At 48.3% G+C, this 26,543-nt stretch overlaps 1 protein-coding gene across 1 annotated transcript in view; it reads right to left on the bottom strand.

The window, feature by feature from the left end:
• The window catches only part of DNAH8 (dynein axonemal heavy chain 8), a 1,926,251-nt gene that overhangs the window by 396,462 nt on the left and 1,503,246 nt on the right, over positions 1-26,543 (bottom strand). Inside the window, 3 exon segments of the mRNA XM_029592920.1 lie at positions 9,494-9,631; positions 20,447-20,662; positions 20,762-20,929. Of these exon segments, the coding sequence (XP_029448780.1) occupies positions 9,494-9,631; positions 20,447-20,662; positions 20,762-20,929 (522 nt within the window).

Below are 26,543 nucleotides of genomic sequence, written 5' to 3'. Positions count from 1 at the left end.
AGGGTCCTTTTCCTACTAATTTACAGAAGAGAAAGATACCTGATACCCTTTTGGGGTGAAAGGGCTCTCACCAGAGGACCAAAGACCTGTGAGCCTACTCTAAACCTTAGGTGGCAAGCATTAGTGATATATCCTGCTGCAAGAAACAATGAAGGCAGAAGATGTATCCAGTTTAAACTTTAGAAGTAGTTTTGAATCTGAACAGTGTGGGGAGGTTTTTGGATCCCGCCCTCCCCACTTGGGTTGCAGTGCTGAGGTATAGCCAGATCCCACTTGACTTTTCCTCTTGAGAAGTTCCTCAGATGTATCAACTAAGGATGAAAACACAAAAGCGGGAGACCTCAACTGGATCTCCACCAATGGGACTAGGATGGACTGGGTGTCCAAGGAGAAAATGGCTTAAAGTAGGTCTGTTGCTGAAAAGTTGGGGACCCCTCCACTAGGATTCCTGGTTAGCCACTGGGTGAGCTTGTGCACTTAAAATCATCTATGGGAGCACCGCTCAGATGACTGAAATAAAAGGATACCTACAAACATAGAAATAAACTTGTACCAGCAGTCAGATGTAACTTCAATATTATTGACAAATGGACTTTAATTTATGATTACCAATCAGTAAACTTTTATTTTTATACCCAGACCTGGTCCTGTCTGATTTATCATGGCCTCTCAGCTCATGGGAAGCATCTACATTATTTAAATACAAACAAGGAGATGCAATATCATGTGTGTAAAAACATGCGCTCAACATGATGTACTGGAGACCTTGGCGGCTCGTTCATCTTTCAGATCCAAGACCTGATTCCTGGAAGTCTGGGATTTGTATATTCAAAATATTTCCAGTAGAACCAGAAATTCTGAATACCTTGTAGGGAGAGTTATTTACTTCCACACTAGGATGCTGATGTTGCATCAGGAAGGGGAGAAAAGGGAGGGGGCGGGGGGAGTATGATAGCTGGAAGGGAGGGACTTGGTATTATAGAAGGTCAGATGTACAAGAAAAACAGCATCTGATCTAAGCTTATATTGTTTTTCATGTATTGGTATGTTGATTTTATTTATTTTATTTATCTATTTAAAAGTTTTTATATACCGCACCATGGGGTAGTAGTCTATCCGTCTAGGCGGTTTACATAATAAAACATACACAGTAAAACATACACAATATCATTCACTTACATCATTTTAGATACAAATAATTATAGTGTCTTAATAATGGATATTTATTTATTTATTTATTTTTCTATACCGATATTCGATTTCAAATATCACACCGGTTTACATAAAATGAGTTGTCCGAAGACAAGCCTTATGGGGACATGATTCGTTTAACATGATACATTTAACATGATACATTTTAACAGATTAATCAAGGAACAGAATATAACGAGAAACTTGTATGCTTCCCTGAAACAGGTAATGTTGAAGCATCAACATTACCTGTAACAGGTAATGTTGATGCTTCCCTGTAACAGGTATTCTCCCAGGACAGCAGGATGTTAGTCCTCACAGATAGGTGACATCATCAGATGGAGCCCTGTCATAGAACACTTTTGTCAAAGTTTCTAGAACTTTGACTGGCACACTGAGCATGCCCAGAATACCACCATCCCGTGGCCACACGGGGTCCCCCTTCAGTCTCGTTTTATAGCAAAAAAAGCACGAGCGAAAAATAAAATAAGAAAATGTAAGTGAACCCAACTCCGCGAGATAGTGGGCGGGTTTTGTGAGGACTAACATCCTGCTGTCCTGGGAGAACACCTGTTTCAGGTAAGCAGTTCTGCTTTCTCCCGGGACAAGCAGGATGGTAGTCCTCACAGATGAGTGAATAGCAAGCTGTAGGCTGTCCCCGGAACACTCTGGGCCAACAAACACCCAATAACGTGCAACAGGCACAACAGGGGCGCTGTTGGCAACAACAGGGCAGCCTGAACATCATACTGGGCTCTAGGAAGGAAGAGTTGGGTAGTTATACTGGAAACAAATTATGGAGGACAGACTGACCAAAGACGCTGACCTGTCAACCATCCTTGTCCAGGCAGTAATGGGCTGCAAAGGTGTGGAGGGAGCTCCACGTTGCAGCCTTGCAGATTTTGGCAATAGGGACTGCCTGTAAGTGCGCCACTGATGCTGCCATGGCCCTCACTGAGTGCGCTTTCACTCATCCCTCGAGCAGAAGGCCTGCTTGCTGATAGCAGAAAGCAATACAGTCCGCCAACCAATTGGAGAAGGTTTGCTTGCCCACCACAACTCCCAGTCTATTCTTGTCGAAGGAGACAAAGAGTTGGGTGGACTGCCTGTGGGCTGCAGTGCAGACCAGATAAAAGGCAAGAGCACACTTGCAGTCCAAGGTATGCAGAGCCCGCTCACCTGAGTGAGAGTGTGGCCTCGGAAAAAGGTGGGAAACACAATGGACTGATTCAGGTGGAAGTTAGTCACTACTTTCGGCAGGAACTTAGGGTGAGTCGCAGTACTACTCTGTCGTGGAAAAACCTACTGTAAGGCAGATAGGTCACTAGGGCCTGCAACTCACTGACCCTGCGAGCAGAAGTAACCGCCACGAGGAAGAGAACCTTCCAAGTGAGGTGCTTGAACTCGCAGGAGCGCAGGGGTTCAAATGGAGACCGCATGAGTCACGCCAGCACTATGTTGAGGTCCCAGGAAACAACAGAAGGACATAATGGAGGTTTCAGCTGAAGTAAGCCTCTTATGAAGTGCCCTACTAAGGGCTGCACTGAGACTGGGGTATTGCCCATCCCTCGGTGGTGGGCGCTAATGGCACTCAAATGTACCGGCATTCAGGTTGTCTGTAAACCAGACTCCGAAAGGCAGCAGAGGTAGTCCAAAAGCCTCAGTTTGGGGCAGGAGAAGGGGTCAAGGCCCTCCTGAGAGCACCAAGAGGAGAACCTTTTCCATTTCACCTGATTTGATCTCCGCGTGGAAGGCTTTTGCGAAGCTACTGGGACCCGTGAGACATTATCAGAAAGGTTGAGGGACCGCAGTATTAGCCTTTTAACATCTAGGCTGTTAGAGACAGTGACCATAGGTTTGGGTGTGGCAGCTTGCCCTGATCCTGTGTAATGAGATCGGGCGGGGTGCCCAGGCGAATGGGCTCCTGGACAGACAGGATGCGAAGAATGGGAAGCCAGACCTGATGCGGCCAATGAAGGGCTATGAGGATCATGGAGCCTCGGTCCTGCTGTAGCTTCACAAGACTCTTGTCTATTAGCAGAATCGGAGGGTACGCATATAGGAGGCCCACACTCCAGGAGTGGGTGAAGGCATCCACGGCTGGTATCCCTTGGTTCCCGTGCAGGGAGCAGAATCGGTCCACCTTGTGGTTCTGCAAGGACGCAAAGAGATCTACGTCCAGTTGACCCCACTATACAGGGGTTCAGGGACCACTCGTGGGGCTGGAATGTCCTGCTGAGGTGGTCCGGCACTACATTCTCGGTACCTGCCAGATAGATGGCTCGCAGGAGCATGGCACACAACAGAGCCCAGGCCCAGATCTGTGCCGCCTCTTGGCAGAGCAGATAAGAGCATGTGCCCCCCTGTTTGTTTACGTACCACATGGCTACCTGGTTGTCCGTCTGGATTAAGATTAATTTGTTGGACAGGCAGTCCTGGAATGCGTAGAGGGCATATTGCATCGCCCGGAGTTCCAGGAAGTTGATCTGGCAGGCCGCCTCAGATCTCGACCAAACTCCTTGTGTCTGTAGGTCGTTGAATTGAGCTCCCCAGCCCAGGTTGGAGGCGTCCGTGGTCAAGGTCACCTGAGCAGCTGGGGGCTGAAAGGGAAGTCTCTTGCTCGAGTTGGATTCTTTCGCCCACCAGGCGAGGGAGAGCAGGAGCGGGTTGGTTATCTGCACGAGTGCTGAGAGTTTCTGAGTGGCTTGGTGCCACTGAGACTGCAGAGTCCACTGTGTGACCCTCATGGCTAGGCGGGCCATTGGGGTGACGTGCACCACCAATGCCATGTGATCCAACCTCAGTAGCAGGTGGGCGGAGGCCATCCGTTGGCGGCAGATGGATCTGGCTAGGCCGGCAAGGTTGGCTATGCGTTCACTGGAGAGGAACGCCTTGGCCACTGTGGTGTCCAGGTCTGCTCCTATGAAGGTCAGTCGCTGGGATGGAGTCAGCTGGGATTTCGGGTAGTTGAGAAGAAACACCAGTGACTGGAGGAGGTGTAACGTCATGCTGAGGGACTGAAGGACTTCTTCTCTTGAAGAACTCTTGATGATCCAATCGTCCACATATGGGAACATATGTATTGCGTTCCGGCGCAAATGTGCTCCAATCACTGCCAGATACTTCGTGAAGGCATGGGGCACAGAGGCTAGCCCAAAGGGTAGAACCCTGAACTGGAAGTGTCGGTGGCCAACCACAAAGCGCAGATATTTGTGATGAGGTGGAAAAATCACAGTGTATGCATAAGCGTCCTGTAGATCCAGAGAACAGAGCCATTCTCCTTGATGCAGAAATGGAAGCAGGGTGTCCAAGGACACCATTCTGAACTGTTCCCACGAAAGAACCTGCTTAAGGCTTGAAGATCGAGAATGAGATGGAGGCCACCTGTCTTTTTCAGGATGAGAAAATATCGGGAGTAGAACCCCTGTCCCTGCTGAGCCCGAGGGACCGGTTCTATGGCTCTGGAGTGTAGTATGGCTGAGAGTCTAACTCAAGGGTCTCCGAGGGTTCTACCAGGGTCCACACTGGGGAGTCTGAACAACAATGAGGAGATTCAGGTGGTAACCATGAGCTAGGATGGACAATACCCATCGGTCGGTGGTGATTGGGAACCAATGGTTGACAAAGTGGTAGAGAAGACCTCCCACAGGTGGACCGGATGGTGTGGGCAGAGGGGACTGGTTTCTTCTCTCTGGATGCTAGTCAAAACTCAGCTGCAGGACCAGGCTGGGGAGTTGGCTGAGCTCTGGGCGCTTTTTAGTGAGGGTGCCCTCTTTGGGAGGACCGAGCTACACAAGCATGGAAGGCTGGAGGGTATTACCTCCATTGCTTGTAAAATTGTTTCCTAGTATCCCTAAGTGGACCTCTACGGGTCGCTGAGGGAGCATCAGATGCAGTACTGGATAGCTGACACAGGGTCTCGCGTGGTGTTCTTTGAGTTGGGCCACTGCATTGCGGAGTTTGTCCCCAAACAGGTTTTCTCCTGTACAAGGGAGGTCAGCTAACTTTTCCTGGACCTCTGGATGAAGGTCTGTAGCCTTGAGCTAGGCCCAGCGTCTGGCACTAACGCCCGCAGCTGAGACCCTTGACGCTGTTTCAAAAGCATCATAGGCTGCCCTCACTTCGTGCTTCCCAGCCTCCAACCCTTTCTGGAGGATGGAGCCCAGGCCCTCCTGAAACTGCTGTGGCAGGGTCTCCGAGAACTCCTGAACCTGTTTCCAGAGGTTCCTTTTATACTGAGTCATTTATAACTGGTATGCAGCTATATGCGCGATCAGCATAGACCCCCGGAAAACCCATTGCTCAAGGGCGTCTAAGGCTCTTTGGTCTTTTCCTGGAGGAGTGGAGGAGTGAGGGTGGGTCCTCTTGGCCTTTTTCTGGGCCGATTCCACTACTATTGACTGGTGTGGCAATTGGCTCTTTTGAAACCCCGGGACCTGTAGCACAGGTATGTGGCATTCGTCTTTTTATTGACCGGGGGCACAGTACCTGGATGTTCCCACAAACAGTAAAGGAGATCCATAAGAACCTCATGTACCGGGTCTGCCATCATCTCTTTAGGAGGGTCCATAAATTGTAGGACCTCCAACATTTTGTGGTGGGCATCTTCCTCTTTGACAGCTGGAAGGGAATAGTTTCCACCATCTCCTTGATGAAATTGGCAAAGGAGAGATCCTCCAGAGCTGAGCGCCATTTTTCTTCTGGCTGGGAAGGCTCTGAAAGAAGGTTCTCGGAGGCCTCAAGGAATGTTCAGAGGAGGAGTCCCCCCATAGCGTCCCCTCACCCACGAAGCCTCTGGGTTGAGGAGAGAGGCTAAAATCCAGGTACAAGGCACGGGCACCAACGGATGGTGCTATGGCACCGATAGAGGTGGCGCCAGTATCAAGGGCACCGGGACCTGCAAGGGACACCAAGGCCCGGGAGGCTTGATGGCCTGGGGACGATCTCCGGCATCGGCGGCTCTGATCGTGGAGATGGGCGCGGGGCCACATCTTCCTCTTCCGAGGAGCCCAGAATCAGGATGAGACTGGAGGAGGTGCTGGTAGCTGGCTGAGCACCAAGGGGCCTACCGGTATGGGTTGCATCAGCAAGGTACCAAGCAAGACGGCCAGTTTCTCCAGGAGAGGTGCCAGCATGGAAGGCACCAGTTCCGTGTGGTCCAGCTCTTCTCAAAACAAGGTTGCAGACAAAACTGACCCTGGAGTAGGAGGCAGGCTGGACGTCACTGGAGTGTCCACGAGGGTCCACGGAGGCTCGGTGCCCAGCACTGATATCGGTGGGGAGTGCCCTGGGCTCCCGGGTCTAGGGGAGGATGGGGCCTCCTTGGAGGGGGGCTCGGCTGAGGCCGATGATCCTCCAGTGTCGATGCCGGCACAGAATGTCGATGACTATCAGTGCTGGTGTCGATGCTTCCTACGGTGCTCGGCCCAGTCCTTCTCCAGTGCCAAGGACGACGATGCAGAAGTCTTCGAATGCGTTGATGCTGATGAGGAGCAGTATCTCGCTCCTCGGTCTTCTTGGCGGGGCTTCGATGGGGAAGGTCCCGAGTCAAAGTGATCCCCATGACTCAATGCACCTGGCACCGGAGTCGATGAAGCAGAACGCTTGGACCCAAACAAGTGCTCCAGGCGGGCACACCGGCCTTTGGAGGTCATCTGAGCACAGCTTGGACATCAATGGACATCATGGGAAGGCCCGAGACACAGGACGCAGACATCGTGTGGGTCCGTTATGGACACCGTCTCCGGACACTTCCGAAAACCAGTCGCCATGACTAAAAGAGGAGGTGTGCGGTTGGTGACCGTCGGTAACTGAGAGGTAAACAGCCAGGAACTGACCGCAAAAAAGAGAAATGGACTTACTGGACGTTGGCGAAGTCGATGTGCGATTGGGGACCCCAAACAGGGAAAAACATTTGAAGAAAACTTCAAAGTATTCCGTGTGAGGAAAAATTCTCACAGAGCTCCACTAACCATGAGGCAATCGCTGCGTGGATAAAAAGAGACTGAAGGGGGACCCCGTGCGGCCTTGGGGTTGGTGGCATGCTGGGCATGCTCAGTGTGCCAGTCAAAGTTCTAGAAACTTTGACAAAAGTGTTCCGTGACAGGGCTCTAATAATATCACCTATCTGTGAGGACTACCATCCTGCTTGTGCTGGGAGAAAAGATATTTCAAACATAAAAAATGTGCACCCAAAGTGGATGCATGGTTTTTGAACGCATGCACATCCACCTCTCCTGGATGCTCGATGCAATATGCAAATGAGCTGCAGCACTAAAGGGATGCACAATGGATAATGTTTGCATCCCTAGCACTCTGCATCAGCTGCCCAGGAGAAGTGGCGTGCATACCCAACAGTCTGACCAAAGCTCCCTCCCCACTCCCCAGCAGGGCTGTTCCTGATTTAGTTCTGGGGGAATTCTGTGCTACTGCAGAATGCAAAATTTACATAGCATTCTCCCTTCCCGCAGGTTTCCTCCCTCGCCTCGCAGAATCCACCACAGCCGAATGCTTCTCCCTTCAGTATGCTCTGCTGGAAGAGAAAGCAAAACCGGAAGCATCGTGGCATGAGCAAAGCTTGCCACGCACAGAGAGTGAAACCATTGAGGCACGGGCGTGTGCACAGAGAGCAGAGGCATCGCAGGCAAGGTTTCCGCAAGGAGAGCAGAGGCAGTGAGGCACAGGCGAGGTTAGCAAGCTGCACTCTACCATCACCAGGACCCTACAATCGGAGAGTGGGAGAGAGAGAGGGAGGGATGAGGGGGAGATAGAGAATGAGATGGGGATGGAGAGGGGAGAGAGTGGGGAAGAGTGAGGGAGAGAGAGAATGAAAGGGGGAGGGGGGAGAGACAGGAGAGGGGAGGGGGGAGGGGGAGAGAGAGAGGAGTGGAGGGGGAGAGAATGTTTCTAGTGGGGGCTTGAAGTATGAGGGGAAAGCAAGTGAATGGGGACAGGGGCAGAGGCCAAGGGGGGATTCATATTTCCATTTGTTCTGTCAGAGGTCTGCAACCTTTGACATGTGTGCCCTGGCACTGGACATCTGAGCAAACTCTGACTTCCGCTACAGAGGTTGCGTTTAACCAAACATCATCTCCTGCTACACGAGACCAGTCCCACAGTAGTGGGAGATGTTTGATTAAATGTAACTCCTGCTGCTGGCATGTGAGGCTTGGAGCTAGCTTTCTGATTCAGGTAGCAGCAGTGGTCATTGTCTGCTCAGCTGTCCAGTGGCGTGGGTTGCTGCCCTGGCCTAGAGTAGGTGGAGATGTGAATACTTCTTTAACCTCTGCTTCTGTTCCTGTTTACCTCCTCTCATGAAAATACTGGATTGCACTGAAATGCACAATAATTTGTAAAACTTATTGTGTTATTTTGAGAAATAAATGTGCAGAAGTTTGCAGAATTTAGAAAATGTGTGCACAGAATCTTCAATTTTTTGTTGTAGAATTTTCAATTTTTATGTGCAGAATTCCCCCAGGAGTACCGATTGGTCCTTTTCACTGACAAGTGACAGTAAATGGATCAATTGGCAGTTAAGTGAAGCAGTGAATATATTTATATTAAGTGCCCTGTGTGTGCAGGTTATCAAAATGGATGCTTAATTTATGAGCGTCCGTTCTATCCCACAGCAGCTAATTTACTGGTACAATACGCACGCACAATATACATGGTCCTGAGCATGTGTACTGTGAGTGTATATTATTGAGCGCCCCGAAACTTTTTTTTTTACATCAAGACTATTTTTTGCATGATGCTGCTTTCTGTGGTTCTTCCCACTTAGTATCGCAATGATATTAAGTAGGGAGAAGCACAGAAAACAGTTTTTTTGTTTTTAAGTGATGCGCGGAAAGAGCAGGCGTAAAATTTGATAGGTTAGAATGTGTGCCTCGTATGCACGGGGTTTTTTTCGCATCGTGGGGTAGTATCTAATAGCCTCATCTACATGAAATTTACACGAGATGAGCGCTATTAGCTACGCGTGAGTTTGGATGTGTGTTTTGCATCGGGAGTAATGGACGCAAGTCCAAAACGCACGCCCAAGCACTCATTAACCTTTGCGCTAGCCTCAGTGCATGATTATGCATCAGCCTGACTTTGTAGCCAAACACCATGGTCCGGGCCACAAGCAAGAGCTTACCGCCATAAAAAGAATCCCCCCAGGATTAAGAGTCAAGCATGGGAGCAAATTTATTAGTCGGAGAAGCCCTTGGGGTTAAAATCTCGCTAAGGGTTACACTGTTTTTTGCCACTATTTCAGGATGAATGTTTGTTTTAATGTATTAACATAATCAGTTTATCTCACCGTTTTCTCCTTCATTGCTGCATCAAATTTTGCTTGCACTTTATCCAGTTCAGCTTGTTTCTCATCTAATTGCGCTTGAGCTACGTCTAACTCATCATTGGCAATTTTCAAACGTCCTTCTTGTTTTGCTAAATTAGCCTTAAAAAGAAAAATATTTTTACTGTCTAAATATGTAAATATCAATATGACTTCATGAAAGGAATCTTTTCCTGGTAGTCCAAAATACTTTGGGAAGATGTGGTGATTTGGAAGCTGACTCTTCCATATATCTGGTTAATGGCATGCCCAGGTGGGGAATCCCTGGGCCCCTTCTGGAATTCTGCCAGAGTTGAGGATCTTCCTAGTTCTCACTTACCCATTGTATGAGAGTCCAAGCACAAGAAAGTGGCTGGGGTGATCACCAATCATGCCGGTTTCTCTGGAATCCTGCGTGCCAGCCCTGAGATCTGCAGCAAGCATGATGTCTAAATGGTCCTAGTCCCAAGGCTGACTAGTGTCAGTTTGTACAGCCATACAAGAAAATGGCACAAGCTAGCCCTGAGACCAGTGCAATTTTGATGTCACACTTGGTGCAGGTCTTAGGGCCAGCCTGTACCAATTTAAAAAAGATTCCAGTGAGGCAGGCATAAGTGGGGATCACTTCTGCCCCCTTCTTGATCTGGACCCTCATGGAAGGGCCTGTGGAGGCCCCAGCTGTACTTAGCTCAACCCAGCTCGGTGGTCCTCAGCCTCAATTATTGACAGGTGCCATATGGTTTTTTTTTTTTGAGGGGGGAAATAGTGTGCATTATTAGCTAATACAGCACACTATTTCCCAAAACAAAAACACCTGAACATTTTCCAGGGTTTTCAAACGAATGGTGCATTTGTTTTGGGTGATCTGAACAAAACAAAAGGAGAAATGACAAATTACCTGATGATTTCCTTTCCTTTAGTAAGGACAGGTCAGTCCCAATGAATGGGTTATGCACCTCTGCCAGCAGATGGAGACGGAGCAAAAACTGACATCACAGCTATGTAGTCCCGCCCCAACATCAGCCCACCAATATTCTCTGGAAAAGCCAAACTGTGGACAAAACTGATTATACTTGAACATTATTATCAACAAACAATCATGTTTCTCAACCAACAGGAACACTGATCTCAGCCAAAAAAAAAGGAACATATCTAGCAAACTTAGGGCTAGAAAAGTCACTTACCAGTTTTCAATGACAAACAGGAAACATACTCTGTTATAACTCACCCAAAGAAAGGCTAACCACAATTCAAACATTGGCAGCCAAGGGCGGGTCTGGGATTGACCTGCCTTTACTAAAGGAAAGGAAATTAACAAGTAAGTAGTAATTTCTCCTTCCTTAGCGTTCGGGATAGGTCAATTCCGAGTGGGATGTACCAAAGCTAACCTTGAAAAGGACGGGAGACTGCCAGCAGTCCAGTCAGTACCACCCGCGCAAATGCGGCATCCTCCCTAGCCCTAACATCCAAGTGGTAATGCTTGGAGAAGGTGTGTAAAGATGACCATGTAGCCACTCAGCAAATTTTAGCAGATGACAACAAACGAAGTTCCACCCATGATACCACCTGAGCCCTCATGGAATGACGTCTAATCTGTTTTGGTAAGGCAATCTCAGTATTACGCCCGTCGGTTGCAGACAGCTGCAACCACTAATGCTCACCTCTTTCTTTGCTTCATTGACAACGTTGGGGAAAGTGACGGCCTCCGCCAGCTGCCGTCAATCTACCTGGTGTCCCTGTGGCCCCTCACGGGACTTCCCCCCATGGGCGTGGTCAACTGCCACAGTGTCCAAGGGTCCACCCAAACCCTACAAATAACAGTAGGGCAGCGGTAGCTAGCGGAGGCCGCCACTTTCCCCAACGGTGTCAATGAAGCAAAGAAAGAGGTGAGCATTAGTGGTTGCAGCTTTCTGCAACCGACAGGCGTAACAGTACCCCCCTTCTTAGGGCCACTCCCCAGGGGTTTTGGCTTCCTTGGATCAGAAGTATGGAACTGTTTGATCAGTTCCTTGTTGAGGATGTTGGCTGCAGGCTCCCAACTATTCTCTTTGGGGCCAAACCCTTCCCACGAGATGAGATATTCCCAACGCCTTCCATGCTTCCTCACGTCCAAGATGTCCTCAACCTGATATGTTATATCCTCTTCAGCAGAGGTTGGGGTTCAGGCGGTTTCTTTGAAAATTCAGACAGGATGAGCGGCTTTAAGAGCGAGATGTGGAAGGCGTTGTGGATCTTATGTGAAGTGGGTAACCCGAAGGCTGTACGTAACTGGTCCCAGGCGACGAAGTACTGAGAAAGGCCCGATGTATCTGGGAGCGAAGCGAGCTGAGGGCAATTTCAAGCAGATGAAGCAGGTGCTAAGCCACACTTTGTCTCCAGGGTTCAACTGAGGAGCTGCCCGAGGATGGGCATCGTAGAACTTCTTTGCCTTTTCACCAGCTTGCTGTAGAAGTCATTTGGTGTGTTCCCAGAGTTGGTGTAACTCCTGCGCAGAGACAACACAGACAGAGGTACTGGAAGAGGAGGCAGAGGTTGGCATCCGTAAACATCATCACAGGGGGATGCTCCTGAGGTTCGTGCCATAGAGGAAATAAGAATGAGGGCCGTGCGACGCGCACACCCTAAGGTACCTGAGGAGTATGGCGGGAGGCAGCGTCCAAGCAAGTCTGGGGATGCCGAAGAGGACAGCGGGCAGACGCCGCAGCAGCCAGATGTCCACAGGGAGCAGGAGGAGTCGCAGAAAAAGAAAGGCGGAGTGAAGCCGCGATGATTGCAATACCTACCTAGTGTCCCTGGGAAGGCATGGGCGCTGCTGACCGCCATCTTGCCTTCAGGATCACTTAGGCACGCATGCACGTGTGCCCGGACCAGTCTTAAGCACATCATGGTGGGAACCTTGGGGGCGTCCCCTCCAGATGACGTCTTCACTCCACGATACTTAAGCCAGCTGGCCCTGACTACTGACGACTTGGCAAGGAGTTTCCTCATTGCTGAATCCGCTTCACTCACTACAGACTTCCCGTTCTAGTTCCTGCACATTTGGCGTGAGACGCTCTGGGTACCCGCTCCTCGGGGGCCCTTCCTCGTCTCTGGCTATCCGTTCCTCTGAGGACCTTCTTGCCTTGGACTGCTGCCTATCCCCACTCCCTGGGGTTACTGCTGGAACCTTCTTTACTGTGAGTACCTTTAATCTACGGACCACTACTGTACCATCTTTAGTGTGGAATCCTCTCTGGTGTACCCCGTGCTGCGGGCCACTACCGTACCATCTCTAGTAGGAAACCTCTTCAGTGTACCTCGCACTGTGGACCTCTACTGTACCGTCTCTAGTGGGAAACCCTCACCGGTGTACCCTGCGCTGCGGGCCACTACTGTACCATCTCTAGTGAGGAACCCCTTCAATGTACCCTGTGCTGCAGGTCAATACCGAATCATCGCTACAGAGGAACCTCATCGGTGTACCCCGCTCTGTGGACCACTACCAGATCTCCACTACTGAGGTATTCCCTCTGGGTATACCCCACCGCACAGACTCTGTGTCTTTCTCCTGCACTCCCCGCTTCTCGGGTAGTGCCTTTCTATCTCTCTAATAAAGACTCTATTCCACAGCTGTGTCTGACGTCTGCTGAGACCTTGCCTCCCGATGTTGAGGCTCACAGGGCTCCTCCCTGTGGGCGGTACCATCTCTCTCCTCGGCCCAGGGCCCAGATACCTACAAATCCTAACACTCATCAGCCACATAAGCTGCCTTAATGGCTTCCTTAACCCAGCGGGCAATCATTGTTTGCATCACTGGTGCTCCTTGCTTATCTCCACCATGGAGTACAAAAGACAGTCAGACTTCCGAACAGTGTTAGTCATGTCCAAGTTCTGCAGCAAATGACGCTTGATATCCAAGAAATGCAAGAAGCAGTACTAAGCTTCATCTCTGTCCCTGTCCAAGGCAGGCAGAGAAATGGACTGATTCACATGAAAGTTCGAAACTACTTTGGGCAAAAAGGAGGGCACAGTCTGACCCAGAGTCATATGGAGAAAAGGCTCATGGTAGAACACAGCCTGCAGCTCAGAGACCTGATGTGCTGAACAGATTGCTACCAGAAAAACTGTCTTCAAAATAAGCAGCTGCAAGGAAAGAGTACGCAGCCATCAAAAGGTCAGACTTGCCAAAAACCCAAGGACCAAGTTAAGGTCCCACAGAGGCACTGAAAGCCATAACGGAGGATGAAGTTGCTTAAATCCCTGCAGAAAACGGGACACATCTAGATGGACGACAAAGGCCCTCCAATGACTCTTCCTCTATAACAAGCGAGGGCTGCAACTTGAACCTTCAAGGTGTTAAGGACCAAACTCTTAAGCAAGCCATCTTGTAAAAAATCCAAAATCAACAGAATATTCACCTTAAGCGGTTGAGTACCTCACTCAGAACACCAGGCCTCAAAGACCCTCCAAATTCTAACATAGGCTAGAGAAGTAGACAATTGCCAGGCTTGAAGAAGAGTGGACATTACTGCAGGCAAAAAAACCCCCACTTCAATAACCCAGACCTTTCAATGGCCAAACTGTAAGACAGAATCGACCCAGATTCTCATGCATAATGGGCCCCTGATGTAATAGATCCATCCGAGATGGTAGCCTGAGGGGACTGCCCACAAGAAGTATCTTGAGATTGGCATACAATGACTGTCAAGCCCAATCTGGAGCCACTGAAAGGATGGTGTTGGCTTGACTTGCAGTCTTCTGAACCAGCCTGCCTATCAGAGGCCAGAGTGGAAATGCATAGAGAAGGGTGTTCCATGGCCATTTCTGAACAAGAGCATTGATGCCCATCACTTTTGGGTCCCACCTATGACTGAAGAACTGTGGAACCTTTGCATTGTTGAAGATCACCAATAGTTCTACATCCGGTAGCCCCTAGTGGTTCACTAGGAGCAGAAAGGCTTCATCTGCCAGTTCCCATTCTTTTGGGTCCAAGTTTCTCCTGCTGAGGAAATTGGCGCTGATATTGTCGTTTATGGCAGTGTGCTTAGGAGACACTGTTCCACCCATACCATGAGCACATGCATCTCCTCCGACACCTGTTGACTCTTCGTTCCACCCTAATGATTGATATAAGCCACTGCTGTTGCATTGTCAGACATTATCCGGACTGCCCGAGCCACTAGCCGCTCAGTGAACTGCAGGCATGCCAACCGAACCACTCATGCCTTCAGTCTCTTAATGTTCCACTACTGCTGTGCTGCATTCCAGTGCCGTTGCACCACCAACTCCCTCCAGCCCCAGAGGCTCACATCTGTGATGAGTACAACCAATCTGGCATCATCAGGGAAATTCCCTTCCTGAGATAGTCCACATGTAACCACCAGTCCAATTGGGAATTCAGCTCTAACAGAAGGAGCAGCCTCACAGCATAGTTGTGCGACTACGGACTCCATCAGGAGAGGAAGGCATGCTGAAAAGAGTGCATATGTGCCCTCATCCAGGGAACCACTTTTAATGTGGCAGCCATCAACCTCAGGACTGTAGATAACACCACACGGTTGGCCACACAGAGTTCATCAGAGATTGAACTTGCAGCATCAATGTGTAGATACAAGACTCCAGCAGAAACACTCTGCGCTGCCTTGCATTGCATCAAACCCTGAGATACTCCAGGATCTGAGATGGCTGCAAATTGTTCTTGGTCAGACTCACCACCCAGCCTAAGTCCTGTAGCAAGGAAACGACCCTGCGAGAAGCACGAAGACTCTTTTCCAATGTCTTGGCTCGAATCAACCAGTCGTCCAGATAAGGGTGAACTAGAATGCCCTCCTTGCGAAGGGCTGCCATTAATACCACAATGGCCTTGGAAAAGGTCCTGGGCACCATGGTTAGTCCTAAAGTCAAGGTCTTAATCTTGTAATGATGATCCAGGATAGTAAATCAGAAGAACTGCTGATGTTTCTGCTGGAATAGAATATGCAGATACACCTCCGTCAGATGCAGAGACGTGAGATACCCCCCTGCTTAGACAGCCATTACTGTTGCGATGCTGCTCGCGGGCCTAGCCACAAGCAGTCTCTCACCTCTGTGGCCTGCTGCCCCGATGCCGTCTTTTGCGGTCTGGAGGCCGCCGCCTGTCTTCTGCGGCGGTCGGAGCCATCGCCGTTCAGCTTTGTGGCCCGGAGGCCAGCATGCCATCCTCCTGCATGGCGGGCTGTGCCGCCATGCCTTCACGTGGCCAGGAGGCCACCGATGTTGTCCTTTCTACTGCAGCGGGCTGGGCCGCCACCACTGTCCTCACGCAGCCTGGAGGTCACCGCCATCGTTCCTCCTGCAGCGGGCAGGACCACCTGCCATGCCTCCATGCGGCCTGGAGGCTGCTGTCAATGCTGCACCCTCACGGCTAGGAGCCGCCCACACCGGGATCTATCTTGCGGCCCAGTGCCGCTCCTGCCTTTTCTTCGTGGCATGGCTGCCGCTGTCCCTGGTCCTGCCTTCCTTAGACGCGTGGCCGCACCTCTTCTCCCTTTTTAAAGAGCCCGTGGGGGGAGTAGCCCCATGGCCCCACTCGATAATGTCATCAGGGTGTCTCCTCTTCAGCCCTAATGAAGGGCCCTTCGCCAGTTCTCCAACGCCTTTGCAAGGAGCCTGTCCGCTCATGGACAGGCTCCTTGCAAAGGCCTTCTCCACAGCAGGTCCTCCACTATGGAACTCAATCCCCTTAGAATTACGACAAGAACCATGTCTTCCAACCTTCAGGAAAAGACTTAAAACATGGCTGTTCAAGAAAGCCTTTCTGGACCCTTACTGATTCTCTTCCTTCAAATGCAGCAAGACTGATCATAATCCTTTAAACTGATCCAGACTTTACCAATTACTGCAACATTCTACTTCTTGTTAAACCTCTATCTTTCCTCTTATTCTACTCCCAGTTAGATTCAGCCCTGTTTATTGTAACTTATTTTTCTATGCACTTGTTTTAAATTGTAAAGTATACTCTCTTGTTATAGTTATGTACGTTATAATGTATTGCTCACCCCTTGTTTTATGTAAACCGGCATGATACGAACTCCGTGAATGCCGGTATAGAAAACCACAAATAAATAAATAAATAAAAATGGGCTTCGCTTCGATTCCAGCTTCTTCAAGGCACTCTGTCTTCATGAGAATTCCCTTGCCGTCTTCATCTGTGGTTTCTGGTCCTTCATCCTGTCTTCGTCCATGGTTCCTCGTCTCTCTTCGGATCCCGTCTCCTCGTTTTTAGATGTCCAGATGTTCCTGTCTTCAGATGTCCTTGTATGGTCCAATTCTTCGATACCTGTCTCCAGAGGTTCCTGTTCCTCTGTTCCTGAGTTTGATGGTCCCTGATCTGCTAGTTCTTAGCTCCGGGTTCAATCCTTGCCTCACCCGCTGGACCTCGCCTCCAGCCGAGCTTCCTGGGAGTAATCTGATCAGGATGGACACCGGATCAGACCGTATCTGATCCAGTGTCCATTTCTGGTCACTGGAGTCCTCTTCCAGCTGGTTCCTTCTTCGAGCACTGCCCGGATCCCTCCTTTGTCCTGAGCCTCGGTCCTGCACATGTCCCACTCTCTGCGTGGTCCATGACCAGCCTCTTCAGGTTGTGTAGGGCACGCAGTGGGACAGGGTGGTCCATGACCAGTCCTCAGGAGGCTGTGTAGGGCACCCTGAGGGGCAGTGCCTGCCTAAGTCTCCAAGCATCCTCGTCTTGTCCAAGTCTCCAAGCATCCTCTTCTCGTCCAAGTCTCCAAGTTCCTATGTCTTGTTCCAGCTCCAGTACCATCGCCTGTCCTCGACCTCTATCTGTCCTGTCGCATGTGCCGTTTCCAGGCAGAAGGTCTGAAAGGGCTATCGAGTGGCTGGAGGGCTACCCCAGAGATCAGCATTGTGTTGTTGGATCTCTTCTGGTGCATTCAGGTTTGGCAGAGGTCAGAGCTCCTGGTCTTCAGTCTGTCTGCCTGTGCTTGGACACGCCTTGCTTGCCTCAGCACTTCCTTGGAGCTCCTCTGCAATTGCGCCATGGTCCAATGGCACACTAATCTCCCTGGAATCGGGACCACTCCCTAGCGCACCCTCAACAATTATGACAGAGCATACTGTTTCCATCCTGAAATGCATGACTTGTAGATGATGGTTGATGCTCCTGAGATCCAGTATGGGCTGAAATAACCCTTCCTTCTTGGGCAAGACAAATTAAATTGAATATCAGTCCGTATTTTGCTGCAATTCAGGAACTGCTTTCAGATTCAACAGCTGTTTTAATGTCGCTTCCATTTCTACCCTCTTCGGAGGGGAGTTGCATGGAGAAACCATGAAGGCATTCAGAGGAATGAAAATAAATTCTAGAGCATACCTGTTGCGAATCACTTCAAGAACCCGTTGATCCAAAGTAATCTGGACTCACCTGTGATAAAACTGGGATAGGTGACCCCTATCTCCTGCACCACCAGATGAGCCCGCAAACCTTCAGTGGGAAGACCGGAGAGCTTCACCTTTGGAGCCTGCATCATTTCAAGGTCCTTGGGGTGAAAGGACTGAGACCTGTGGAAGGGATGGGATCTCTGGGAAGAACATCTCCTATAAGGCCGAAAATGCCAGTAGTCTCTAGAGAGGCCAGTTGCCCGAAAAGACCAGGCAACGGGTTTCTTGTCCTCTAGCAAACAAGGGACCTGGGTCGCTCCCCATTTACTAGCCAATTTTTCCAATTCACTGCCAAACAAAAGCAAGTTCCTTGATGCTGCAAGTTCAAGGCAAGGGCAGCTTAGTAAGGTTGGGCTTTGAAATAGTATCTATGGATCAGTTGCGCAGCACAGCTGCTGCCTGGCTGCAATAACTGAACCAACTCCTCTGGCGGCTGTGCATACCAAGTTAGAGCCTGCATCAGCCAAGAAGGCAGCCCCCGGTTCTATCATAGGTCCAAGATTGAACCCAGTGTCCCAGATTCTTGACAAAGATACAAGGTAGCCCAAGCTACCAAGGCGCATCAAAAGCAATTTGAAAGTTCATTGTCACTGCCTCAAAGACTTGCTTCAGGATATCCTCAGTTTTCCTATCCTGAGCATCATTCAGTGCTGCACTTCCCTCTACCGGGATAGTGGTACTTTTCATTACAGAACACACTAAAGCATCCACCCTAAAGAAATGTTATCTCTCTCTGGCCTTGGGATCCAAGGGGTATAAACCTGCCAAGATGCATCCACCTTTAAAAGATGCCTTTGGCGCACTCCATTCCAGATCAATCAACTCCTGGATTGCATCTAAGAAGGGAAAGAAATAAGAAGGCTTGCGCAGGGTGACCAAAATAGGATCCTTCTTCTGCAACCCCAAGGAATCAGGTCCAGCCACTCCGAGGGTCTTCAGGGTCTGAGATATCAATCCCGGCAACTCACTTCCCTGAAAGAAACAGAGAAGTGTTCGATATGAACCCAAATCTGGGAGAATGTCCCCTTCCTCACCAGGAGAGCCATCCCCATCATCATCAGTATCATCCTGATCCACCTGCATTCAAGCTCTGACAGACCACACTGCGCCACAGCACTTGACTGTGGAGACAGGTGGAGGAGCACTCGGAGCGCACGTAGCTACCTTAGTAGGTACTGCCACTTACCCTATAGAAATGTCTGCAATCCCTGAAAGAATTCTGCCCAGGAAAAGGAAAACAGGTCCATTCCAGGCCGCATAGGCTCGAACCTGACTAACTAAGAGCCAGTATCCCCCGAGGACTCGACCCGTGGATCAATCAAGAGAGGGGACCATGTCTCCCTCAGTCCCACTTCCCTCAAACAGAGGAGATGGATCATCATCGGCAAAGTCAAAAGGAGGCAAATCTCCCCAAACATCCAGGCAGTGCTGACTCAGGCTTAAAAAAGGCTCCTGCTGAATGGTCCTGATGTGGCAAGCAGCACAGATAAATAGGCACTTGGGTTTCTTCGCCGTGGGCACCGTATTGTAAGCATGCAGACCAATGCAGGCTCGCACCTAGCTAACTATGCATATAAGCGCACCCAGAATGGATGCACAAAAAAATGTTCGTCCAAGCCCATGCGCCTAGGCCACTCATCCAACTGGTCGCTAAAACTAGACGCCCAGTATCAATTCCTAAATTGGATGCACAAAATGGAAGAAGCCTGAGAGCAGGGCTTAGCCAAATGACTGTTCAACACGCTGAGCCTGCACTCTCTCCTCACCTCACAGAACTCCCCAGAGACATAAGTGGGACAGCTGAATGACGTTAATTGGAATTTATATCAACACCCGTTAAGTTTACTGGATTGAAGGCATTGTACTGAGGGAGGGACTGCATGGTATCACCTCAGGAGACAAGCAAGCAGTGCTACATAGATGTTTCATCTTTCTGACATCTCCTTTCCAACTTCTTTCTTCTTTTATTTTTTTTTTTTTATAAAGCACAGACAATCCCTTGAAGGGTAATACATGTCCATCATCTGCTGGAGATGGAGAATACTTGTGAGCTGATGTCGGACAGAACTACATAACTGTGACATAGCTTTTGCTCTGTCTCCTTCTGCTGGCAGAGGTGCATAACTCACTCGTTGGGATTGATCTGCTTGAATGCTAAGGAAATGGGTCATTTTACTTCAGATTACCCATCTGTTTGAAATGAAGTACCCTCACCATAGTGCATATTCACTTTCACAGCTAGATATACTTACTTCCCTACCCTCCTTTTCCCTTAGTTGTCATAATGTTTTCCTTTTTTGAGTATGAAAACAATCTTTCAAAATATAGTCCCAGTGATTTTTTTCTATAATAAATATGACATAAATTAAAGAATTTTGGAACCAAAGCTTGAAGAAGAGAAAGGCTAGAACCACTGCATAACCAACCAATGTTGTTTTGAAAGTTAGTTTACTTTGCATTTACACAGCATAACTTGATGTTCCATTTCCTTTAACTGAACAGCAAAAATCTCTTTACCTTCAATGGTAACACTTCTTTGTTAATTCCAAAAAATGTTGCCATGGCTTGTGTCCAAGACAGCAATCCTGCCACATTACCACAGACCTTCTTGGCATTCTCAAATGTATAATCTTCTGCTGTAAAATAGGGCTGAAGTAACTCCACTGTCTCTTCATTAATAGAATCTTTTTGGAATTGCTGGAGGGAATTTAGAAATCCACTGGCACTCATTAACTGAAAGATAGATACAGTTAAGCCTTGTTATCAGATCACTGTATGGAGTACATACAAGCGAATTCACTGTATATCCATTCTTGAAAAGAATCTGCTTACCTTCAAGGACTCTCCCCAGGATGGTTTGAGGGAGGGCTTTTCCGGATCCATAGTAACTGCGTCTAATCGCTTTTGGAATAAGAGCAGAGCGCAATCCATGATCCTCATGATCAGGTGAGGGGGTTTGGCAAGCTTTCGCACTGTTGCAATATCTACAGGTTTGATAGTCTACATTCATAAAACAAAGGCAGATTTTATCACGCTTGCAAATTATTGCTGTTGTTAAAACAAACTTTTATGCAATATTTAATTTAAGAAAAGCTAATGGAGAATATATAAAAGCTGCCCATTATGGAAATGTCCTATTTTACCAATCATGTATTTCTCTAACTCATGGGTGGTGAAATCACAAATTCTTATTAAAACTGCTCTCCTCAAGAGTGAATGATAAGAATTTAACCATTATCTAAGAAGCTACTACTTTGCATGTTATTTGCTCCATATCTAAATAGAAATATAAAAAAGATGTTACATTGATTTAAAATATAGTAGCTTCAAAGTGTTTTGGTTTTGTGTAACTTCCACCATAAATCTTTATTAACTGTTTATTTATTAGACATTAAAGTAAAGTATAACCACACAAAAAAGCATAAAAATACAAGCATTTATTTATTGAAATTTGATAATCCATTATTCCATTTAGACATCCATTATAGAACAATTAAAAAATTCAGTGCAATAACAGAAACAAAACTGCAATGTATCAATATGACCCAATACCCAAAAGGGCCACAATTTACTTAGTTATAACTACATAAATCACTCCCCCCAGCATGATAGACTGAACAGACAGCAGCTAACAGAATTCACAGCAGAACTGAAGCAAAATGGCATCTTATTTTTCAAACTTTCCTTTCAAGGAACAAGTAAATATTTCTATACATAAGTTTATAAACTTCATGCTTTCAGGCTGGGTATTGACTTCCCAAAGAGGGTAATAGTAAATTTTGAGGAGGGATCTATCGAATCTTGAGCAATGCCCAGAGTCTGGCAATTAAGATTTAATACTAAAAAAAATCCAGAGTAATGCATTTAGGCTGCAAAAACCCAAGGGATAGGTTTGGTATTGGACTTGATTGCATCTGATGATCTTAAAAGTGGCCAAACAGGTGACTAAAGCAATAGCAAAAGCCAGAAATATGCTTGACTGCTTGGAGAAAGGAATGGTCAGCAGAAAAAGGAAGATGATATTGCGCCTGTATACTTGGAATACCGTGTACAATTCTGGAGACTACTACTTCAAAAGGATATATACTGGATGGAGTTGCTCCAGAGGGTGCTTACTAAAATGGTCAGTGGTCTTCATTCTAAAACATATGGGGATAGATTTAAAGATCTAAACATGCATGTCCTAGAGGAAAGGCAACATAGGAAAATTGGTTCTTGCCTGCTAATTTTCATTCCTGTAATACCACATATCAGTCCAGACCAATGGGTTATGCATCCTTACCAGCAGAAGGTGGCAGAGAGCAAAACTTTGAGGTTGTCCCCTATAAACGAGAGTTCCACCTGCAACCCTTCAGTATTAATCTGTACCCAAACTTAGAACCAAATAAACATTTAACTTGCAGGGTGAACAAAACACCGGTATGGATACCCCCAAGCATGACCAGACCGCTGAAGGTCCACAAGGTCTTATAGGGTTCCTCACAGAGAGCTCGTAAGACCATATTGAGACTCCTTTCTAGACACATCTTCTGTATTGGGGGCTTCAAATGCTTTTTTGAAACCCCTTTCAAAAAATGAAGGACATCAGGGTGAGAGGCCAAATTCTCCCCCTGTACTTTACCCTTGAGACAGCCTAGGGCCGACACTTGAACCCTAGACCTTTGGATAAACCCTGCTGCAATAATGCCAAAATCTGTGGAACGGGTGCGACAAGGGGATCCCAGTCTCGCTGATCACACCAGGACTCAAATACCTTCCAGACCCTGACGTATGCCATCGAAATGGAAGGTCTTCTGGCCTGGAGAAGGGTAGAAATCACCTGCTCTGAATAGCCTCTCACATGCAAGCGTCACCTCTCAAAAGCCAAGCCGTGAGACAAAATTGATCCTCCTAATCCGAAAAGATGGGACCTTGGCACAGAAGTTCTGGCAAATGAGCCAGCGGAAGGGGTCCATCCACTGACAGACACATTAGATCCACGAATCATGTACGACATGACCACTCCGGTGCCACCAGAACCACCGAACCAGGGTGCACTTCTATGCGCCTGAGAACACAATCTATGAGTGGCCAAGATGGAAACACGTAGAGAAGAAACCCCATCAGTCAAGGACATACCAGAGCATCCAGCCCCACCGAGCCCTTCTCATGTCTGCGACTGAAGAATCTCATGGTCTTCAGTTGGCTTCTGTCGCCATGAGATCCAACTGAAGTGTCCTCTACTGGGCACAAATTAGGTTCTATGCTTCCTGGGATGGCTCCCATTGCCTGGATCCAGTTGCTGACGACTTAAGAAGTTGGCCTGAATGTTGTCTACTCCTGCTATGTGGGAGGCCGCAATCCCCTAGAGGTGGCTCTCCACCCATACAAAGAGCAACTGAGCCTCCCACGCCACTGCCTGGCTCTTGGTGCCTCCTTGGTGATTGACATATTTCCAATCTCCCCTTCATTGCCAAGATCCTCGAAAAAACAGTCAACAACCAACTCTCTGACTACCTAGAAAATTATAACATCCTACTACCAGCACAAAATGGCTTCAGGAAACTATTCAGCACGGAAACGCTCCTACTCACCCTTACCGACACAATCCTACGAGGACTTGACCATGGCCAATCTTTCCTACTGATACTCCTCGACATCTCCTCCGCATTCGATACCATCAACCACAAAACACTACTAAACAGACTCATAGAAATCGGTCTCTGCGACACCACCATCAAATGGTTCAAATCTTATCTCACGCACAGATCATTCAAGATACAAATAAATGCAACAGCATCCTCCCAAATTCCACTTCCACACGGCGTCCCGTAAGGCTCATACCTCTCATCCATCCTATTCAACCTATATATGCTCCCCCTCTGCAAGCTCCTTTCCGAATCAGACCTCTCATACTATGTCTACGCAGATGACCTACAAATCCTACTCCCCCTAAACAAAACCCTTGAAAACACATTAAAAATTGGGACAAACTCCTAACTAAAATAACTCTACTACTTTCACAACTGTCCCTCTCCCTCAACCAAAACAAGACTGGAATCCTATACCTAACAAACAACCACACCACACCCCTCCCCATCAATCCTAAACCCAACCCCCATGGAGAACCCACTCATGCAATCTATAAAAAACCTTGGAGTACTACTCGACAACATACTAAGCCTCAAACAACACATCTCCACAGTGATCAAAGACGTATTCTTCAAACTACAAATCCTAAAAAATCTCAAACCGCTCCTCCACTCCCAAGACTATCGAACCGTCCTCCAAGCACTACTCTTCTCCAAGCTCGACTACTGCAACACTCTCCTCCTTGGCCTCTGCTAGATCCATCACAAACAACAAAAAATTCGACCACATCACCCCCATCCTCAAAGACCTTCACTGGTTACCCATCATCTCCAGAATCCAGTACAAAACCTTAACCCTCATCCATAAAATAATATTCAACAATAACATGGACTGGTTAAATACAGCACTCATCCCCTACACCCTACAAAGAAGTCTCCGATCCACCGACTCCAGGCTCCTCACTGTCCCCCCCACCCCCCAAAACAGTACACCTTTCCTCAGTGAGAAAATGTGCCATATCAGTAGCCGGCCCCACACTATGGAACTCCCTTCCTCTCCAACTCAGAACTGAACCCTCGACTCAAACCTTCAAAAAACACCTCAAAACATGGCTCTTCAAGAAAGCCTTCACACCAGAGACTTAGCTCACCCCCACCCACAACCCTGGATCTCCATGAATCCACAACTCGGCCCTAACCAACAAAAGTAATCCAATGACTGCAAATAAATGTACTCCCCTAAGCCCTTAGCCCTTCTACCAAAACGCCCCCTTACGACCCATTCCATATCTATCCCCCCCCCCCCCCCCCCGCCCTGTGAAATTCAACCCACTCAACCCCTATGGTCCACCTAATCCCCCGCCTCCTTTCCTCCCCCCTCCCCCCACCCATCCTCTTTCTTACCCCATCCCAAACCAATCTTATGCTTTCAAGGTGCAAAGGGGCAAGTCTACCCACAAGCCTAGCTCCTCCACCCCCCAAGCGCCTTTGCACCCCATAAATTCAGATCGTTGTGACTATTGCCAAACTATTTCCCAACATGCAAGCCATCAAGTTTACATAGCATGTGTGTATAGTTTTAGTTCCTTGTTAACTGTTTTAAGTTATTCTGTAAAAATAAGCATCTCATGTCTTATTTACTTCTCAGTTTTATGTGAACCGATGTGATATCCCCAACGAATGTCGGTATATAAAAACAAATAAACAAGCAAACAAATAAATAAATAAATATGCATCCGTTGTCTCCTTGTCCGAGAATATCCTTACCATCTGCCCCTGGCCCAGCAGGAGAAATTCCTCGAGAGCCCTGCACACTGCTCTGGTTTCCAGTCGATTTATAGACCAGGTTTGTTCCATCTCTGACTATCTTCCCTGTGCCGAATGACCTAGGCACACTTCCTCAGCCCGTAAGGCTGGCATCTGTGGTCACTACCACCCAATCTGGAACCTCGAGGGACATGCCCTTTTCCAGATTGGCTCTTGCGAGCTACCACGTCAAGCTGGTCCTTGCTTCCTCCTGAAGGGACAATGAAATGTGAAACTGCTCCAATACTGGGCTCCAGTGGGTCAACAGAGCTCTCTGCAGGGGACACATAAGAGCGAAGGCCCAAGGCACCCGTTCCAGGATTGAAGCCATGGATTCCAAGACCTGCAAGTAGTCCCAGACCTTTGGGAGTGGATGGCAAATCAGACGACAAACTTGACCTTGTAACTTGGAGATCCTGTCCTGGGTCAGGGACACCATGCCTTTCAGGGTATCGAATTGCACTCCCAGATATTCCAATGACTGGGATGGAAGCAGGTGATTCTTCGCCACATTGATCACCCAACCTAAGGTTCCCAGGACCTGTATCACCCGGTGAATTGAACAAGAACACTCCTCCTCTGTCTTGGCCCAGAAAAGCCCGTCATTAAGGTATGGATGCACTAAGACTCCATCCTTCCGCAGGAATAGTGCCACCACTATCATTACCTTTGTGAAGATCTGAGGAGCTCTGGCCAATCCGAAAGAAAGAGATCGGAATTGATAATGCTGACCAAGCACCTTGAACATGAGGAACATCTGATGATCCTCCCGAATGGGGATATGTAAGTATGCCTCTGTGAGGTGCAAGGACGCCAGGAACTTCCCCTTGTGGACCGCAGCAATCACTGTGTGCAGTGTTTCCATCCGAAACCTGGGAACCTGCAAACTCTGGTTCACCTTCTGCAGATCCAGAATGGGGCAGAAAGTGCCCTCCTTCTTGGGGACCATGAAGTAAATGGAATTCCATCCATGACCATGTTCGCCCGGAAGAACCGGAAGAATGACCTCCAATGATAGCAACCTTTGAAGCGTCCCATCTACCTCTGCCCATTTGCTTTGGGAAACACAAAGCGACTCCAGAAAGGACTCCTTCAGAGGCCGAGAAAAATCTAAGGCATAACCGTAGTGAATAATCTCTAGTACCCACTGTTCAGAGGTGATCTTGGCCCACTCCTCGAAAAACCAGGACAATCTGCCCCGATTGCCACAGTTGAGGAGTGGGCGAGCCTGATCTCAT

The sequence above is a fragment of the Rhinatrema bivittatum genome, chromosome 3, assembly GCF_901001135.1.
Source record: "Rhinatrema bivittatum chromosome 3, aRhiBiv1.1, whole genome shotgun sequence".
NCBI lineage: Eukaryota > Metazoa > Chordata > Amphibia > Gymnophiona > Rhinatrematidae > Rhinatrema > Rhinatrema bivittatum.
Note: the sequence above shows the minus strand (reverse complement) of the source record. Positions and strands in the feature narration are given on the sequence as shown.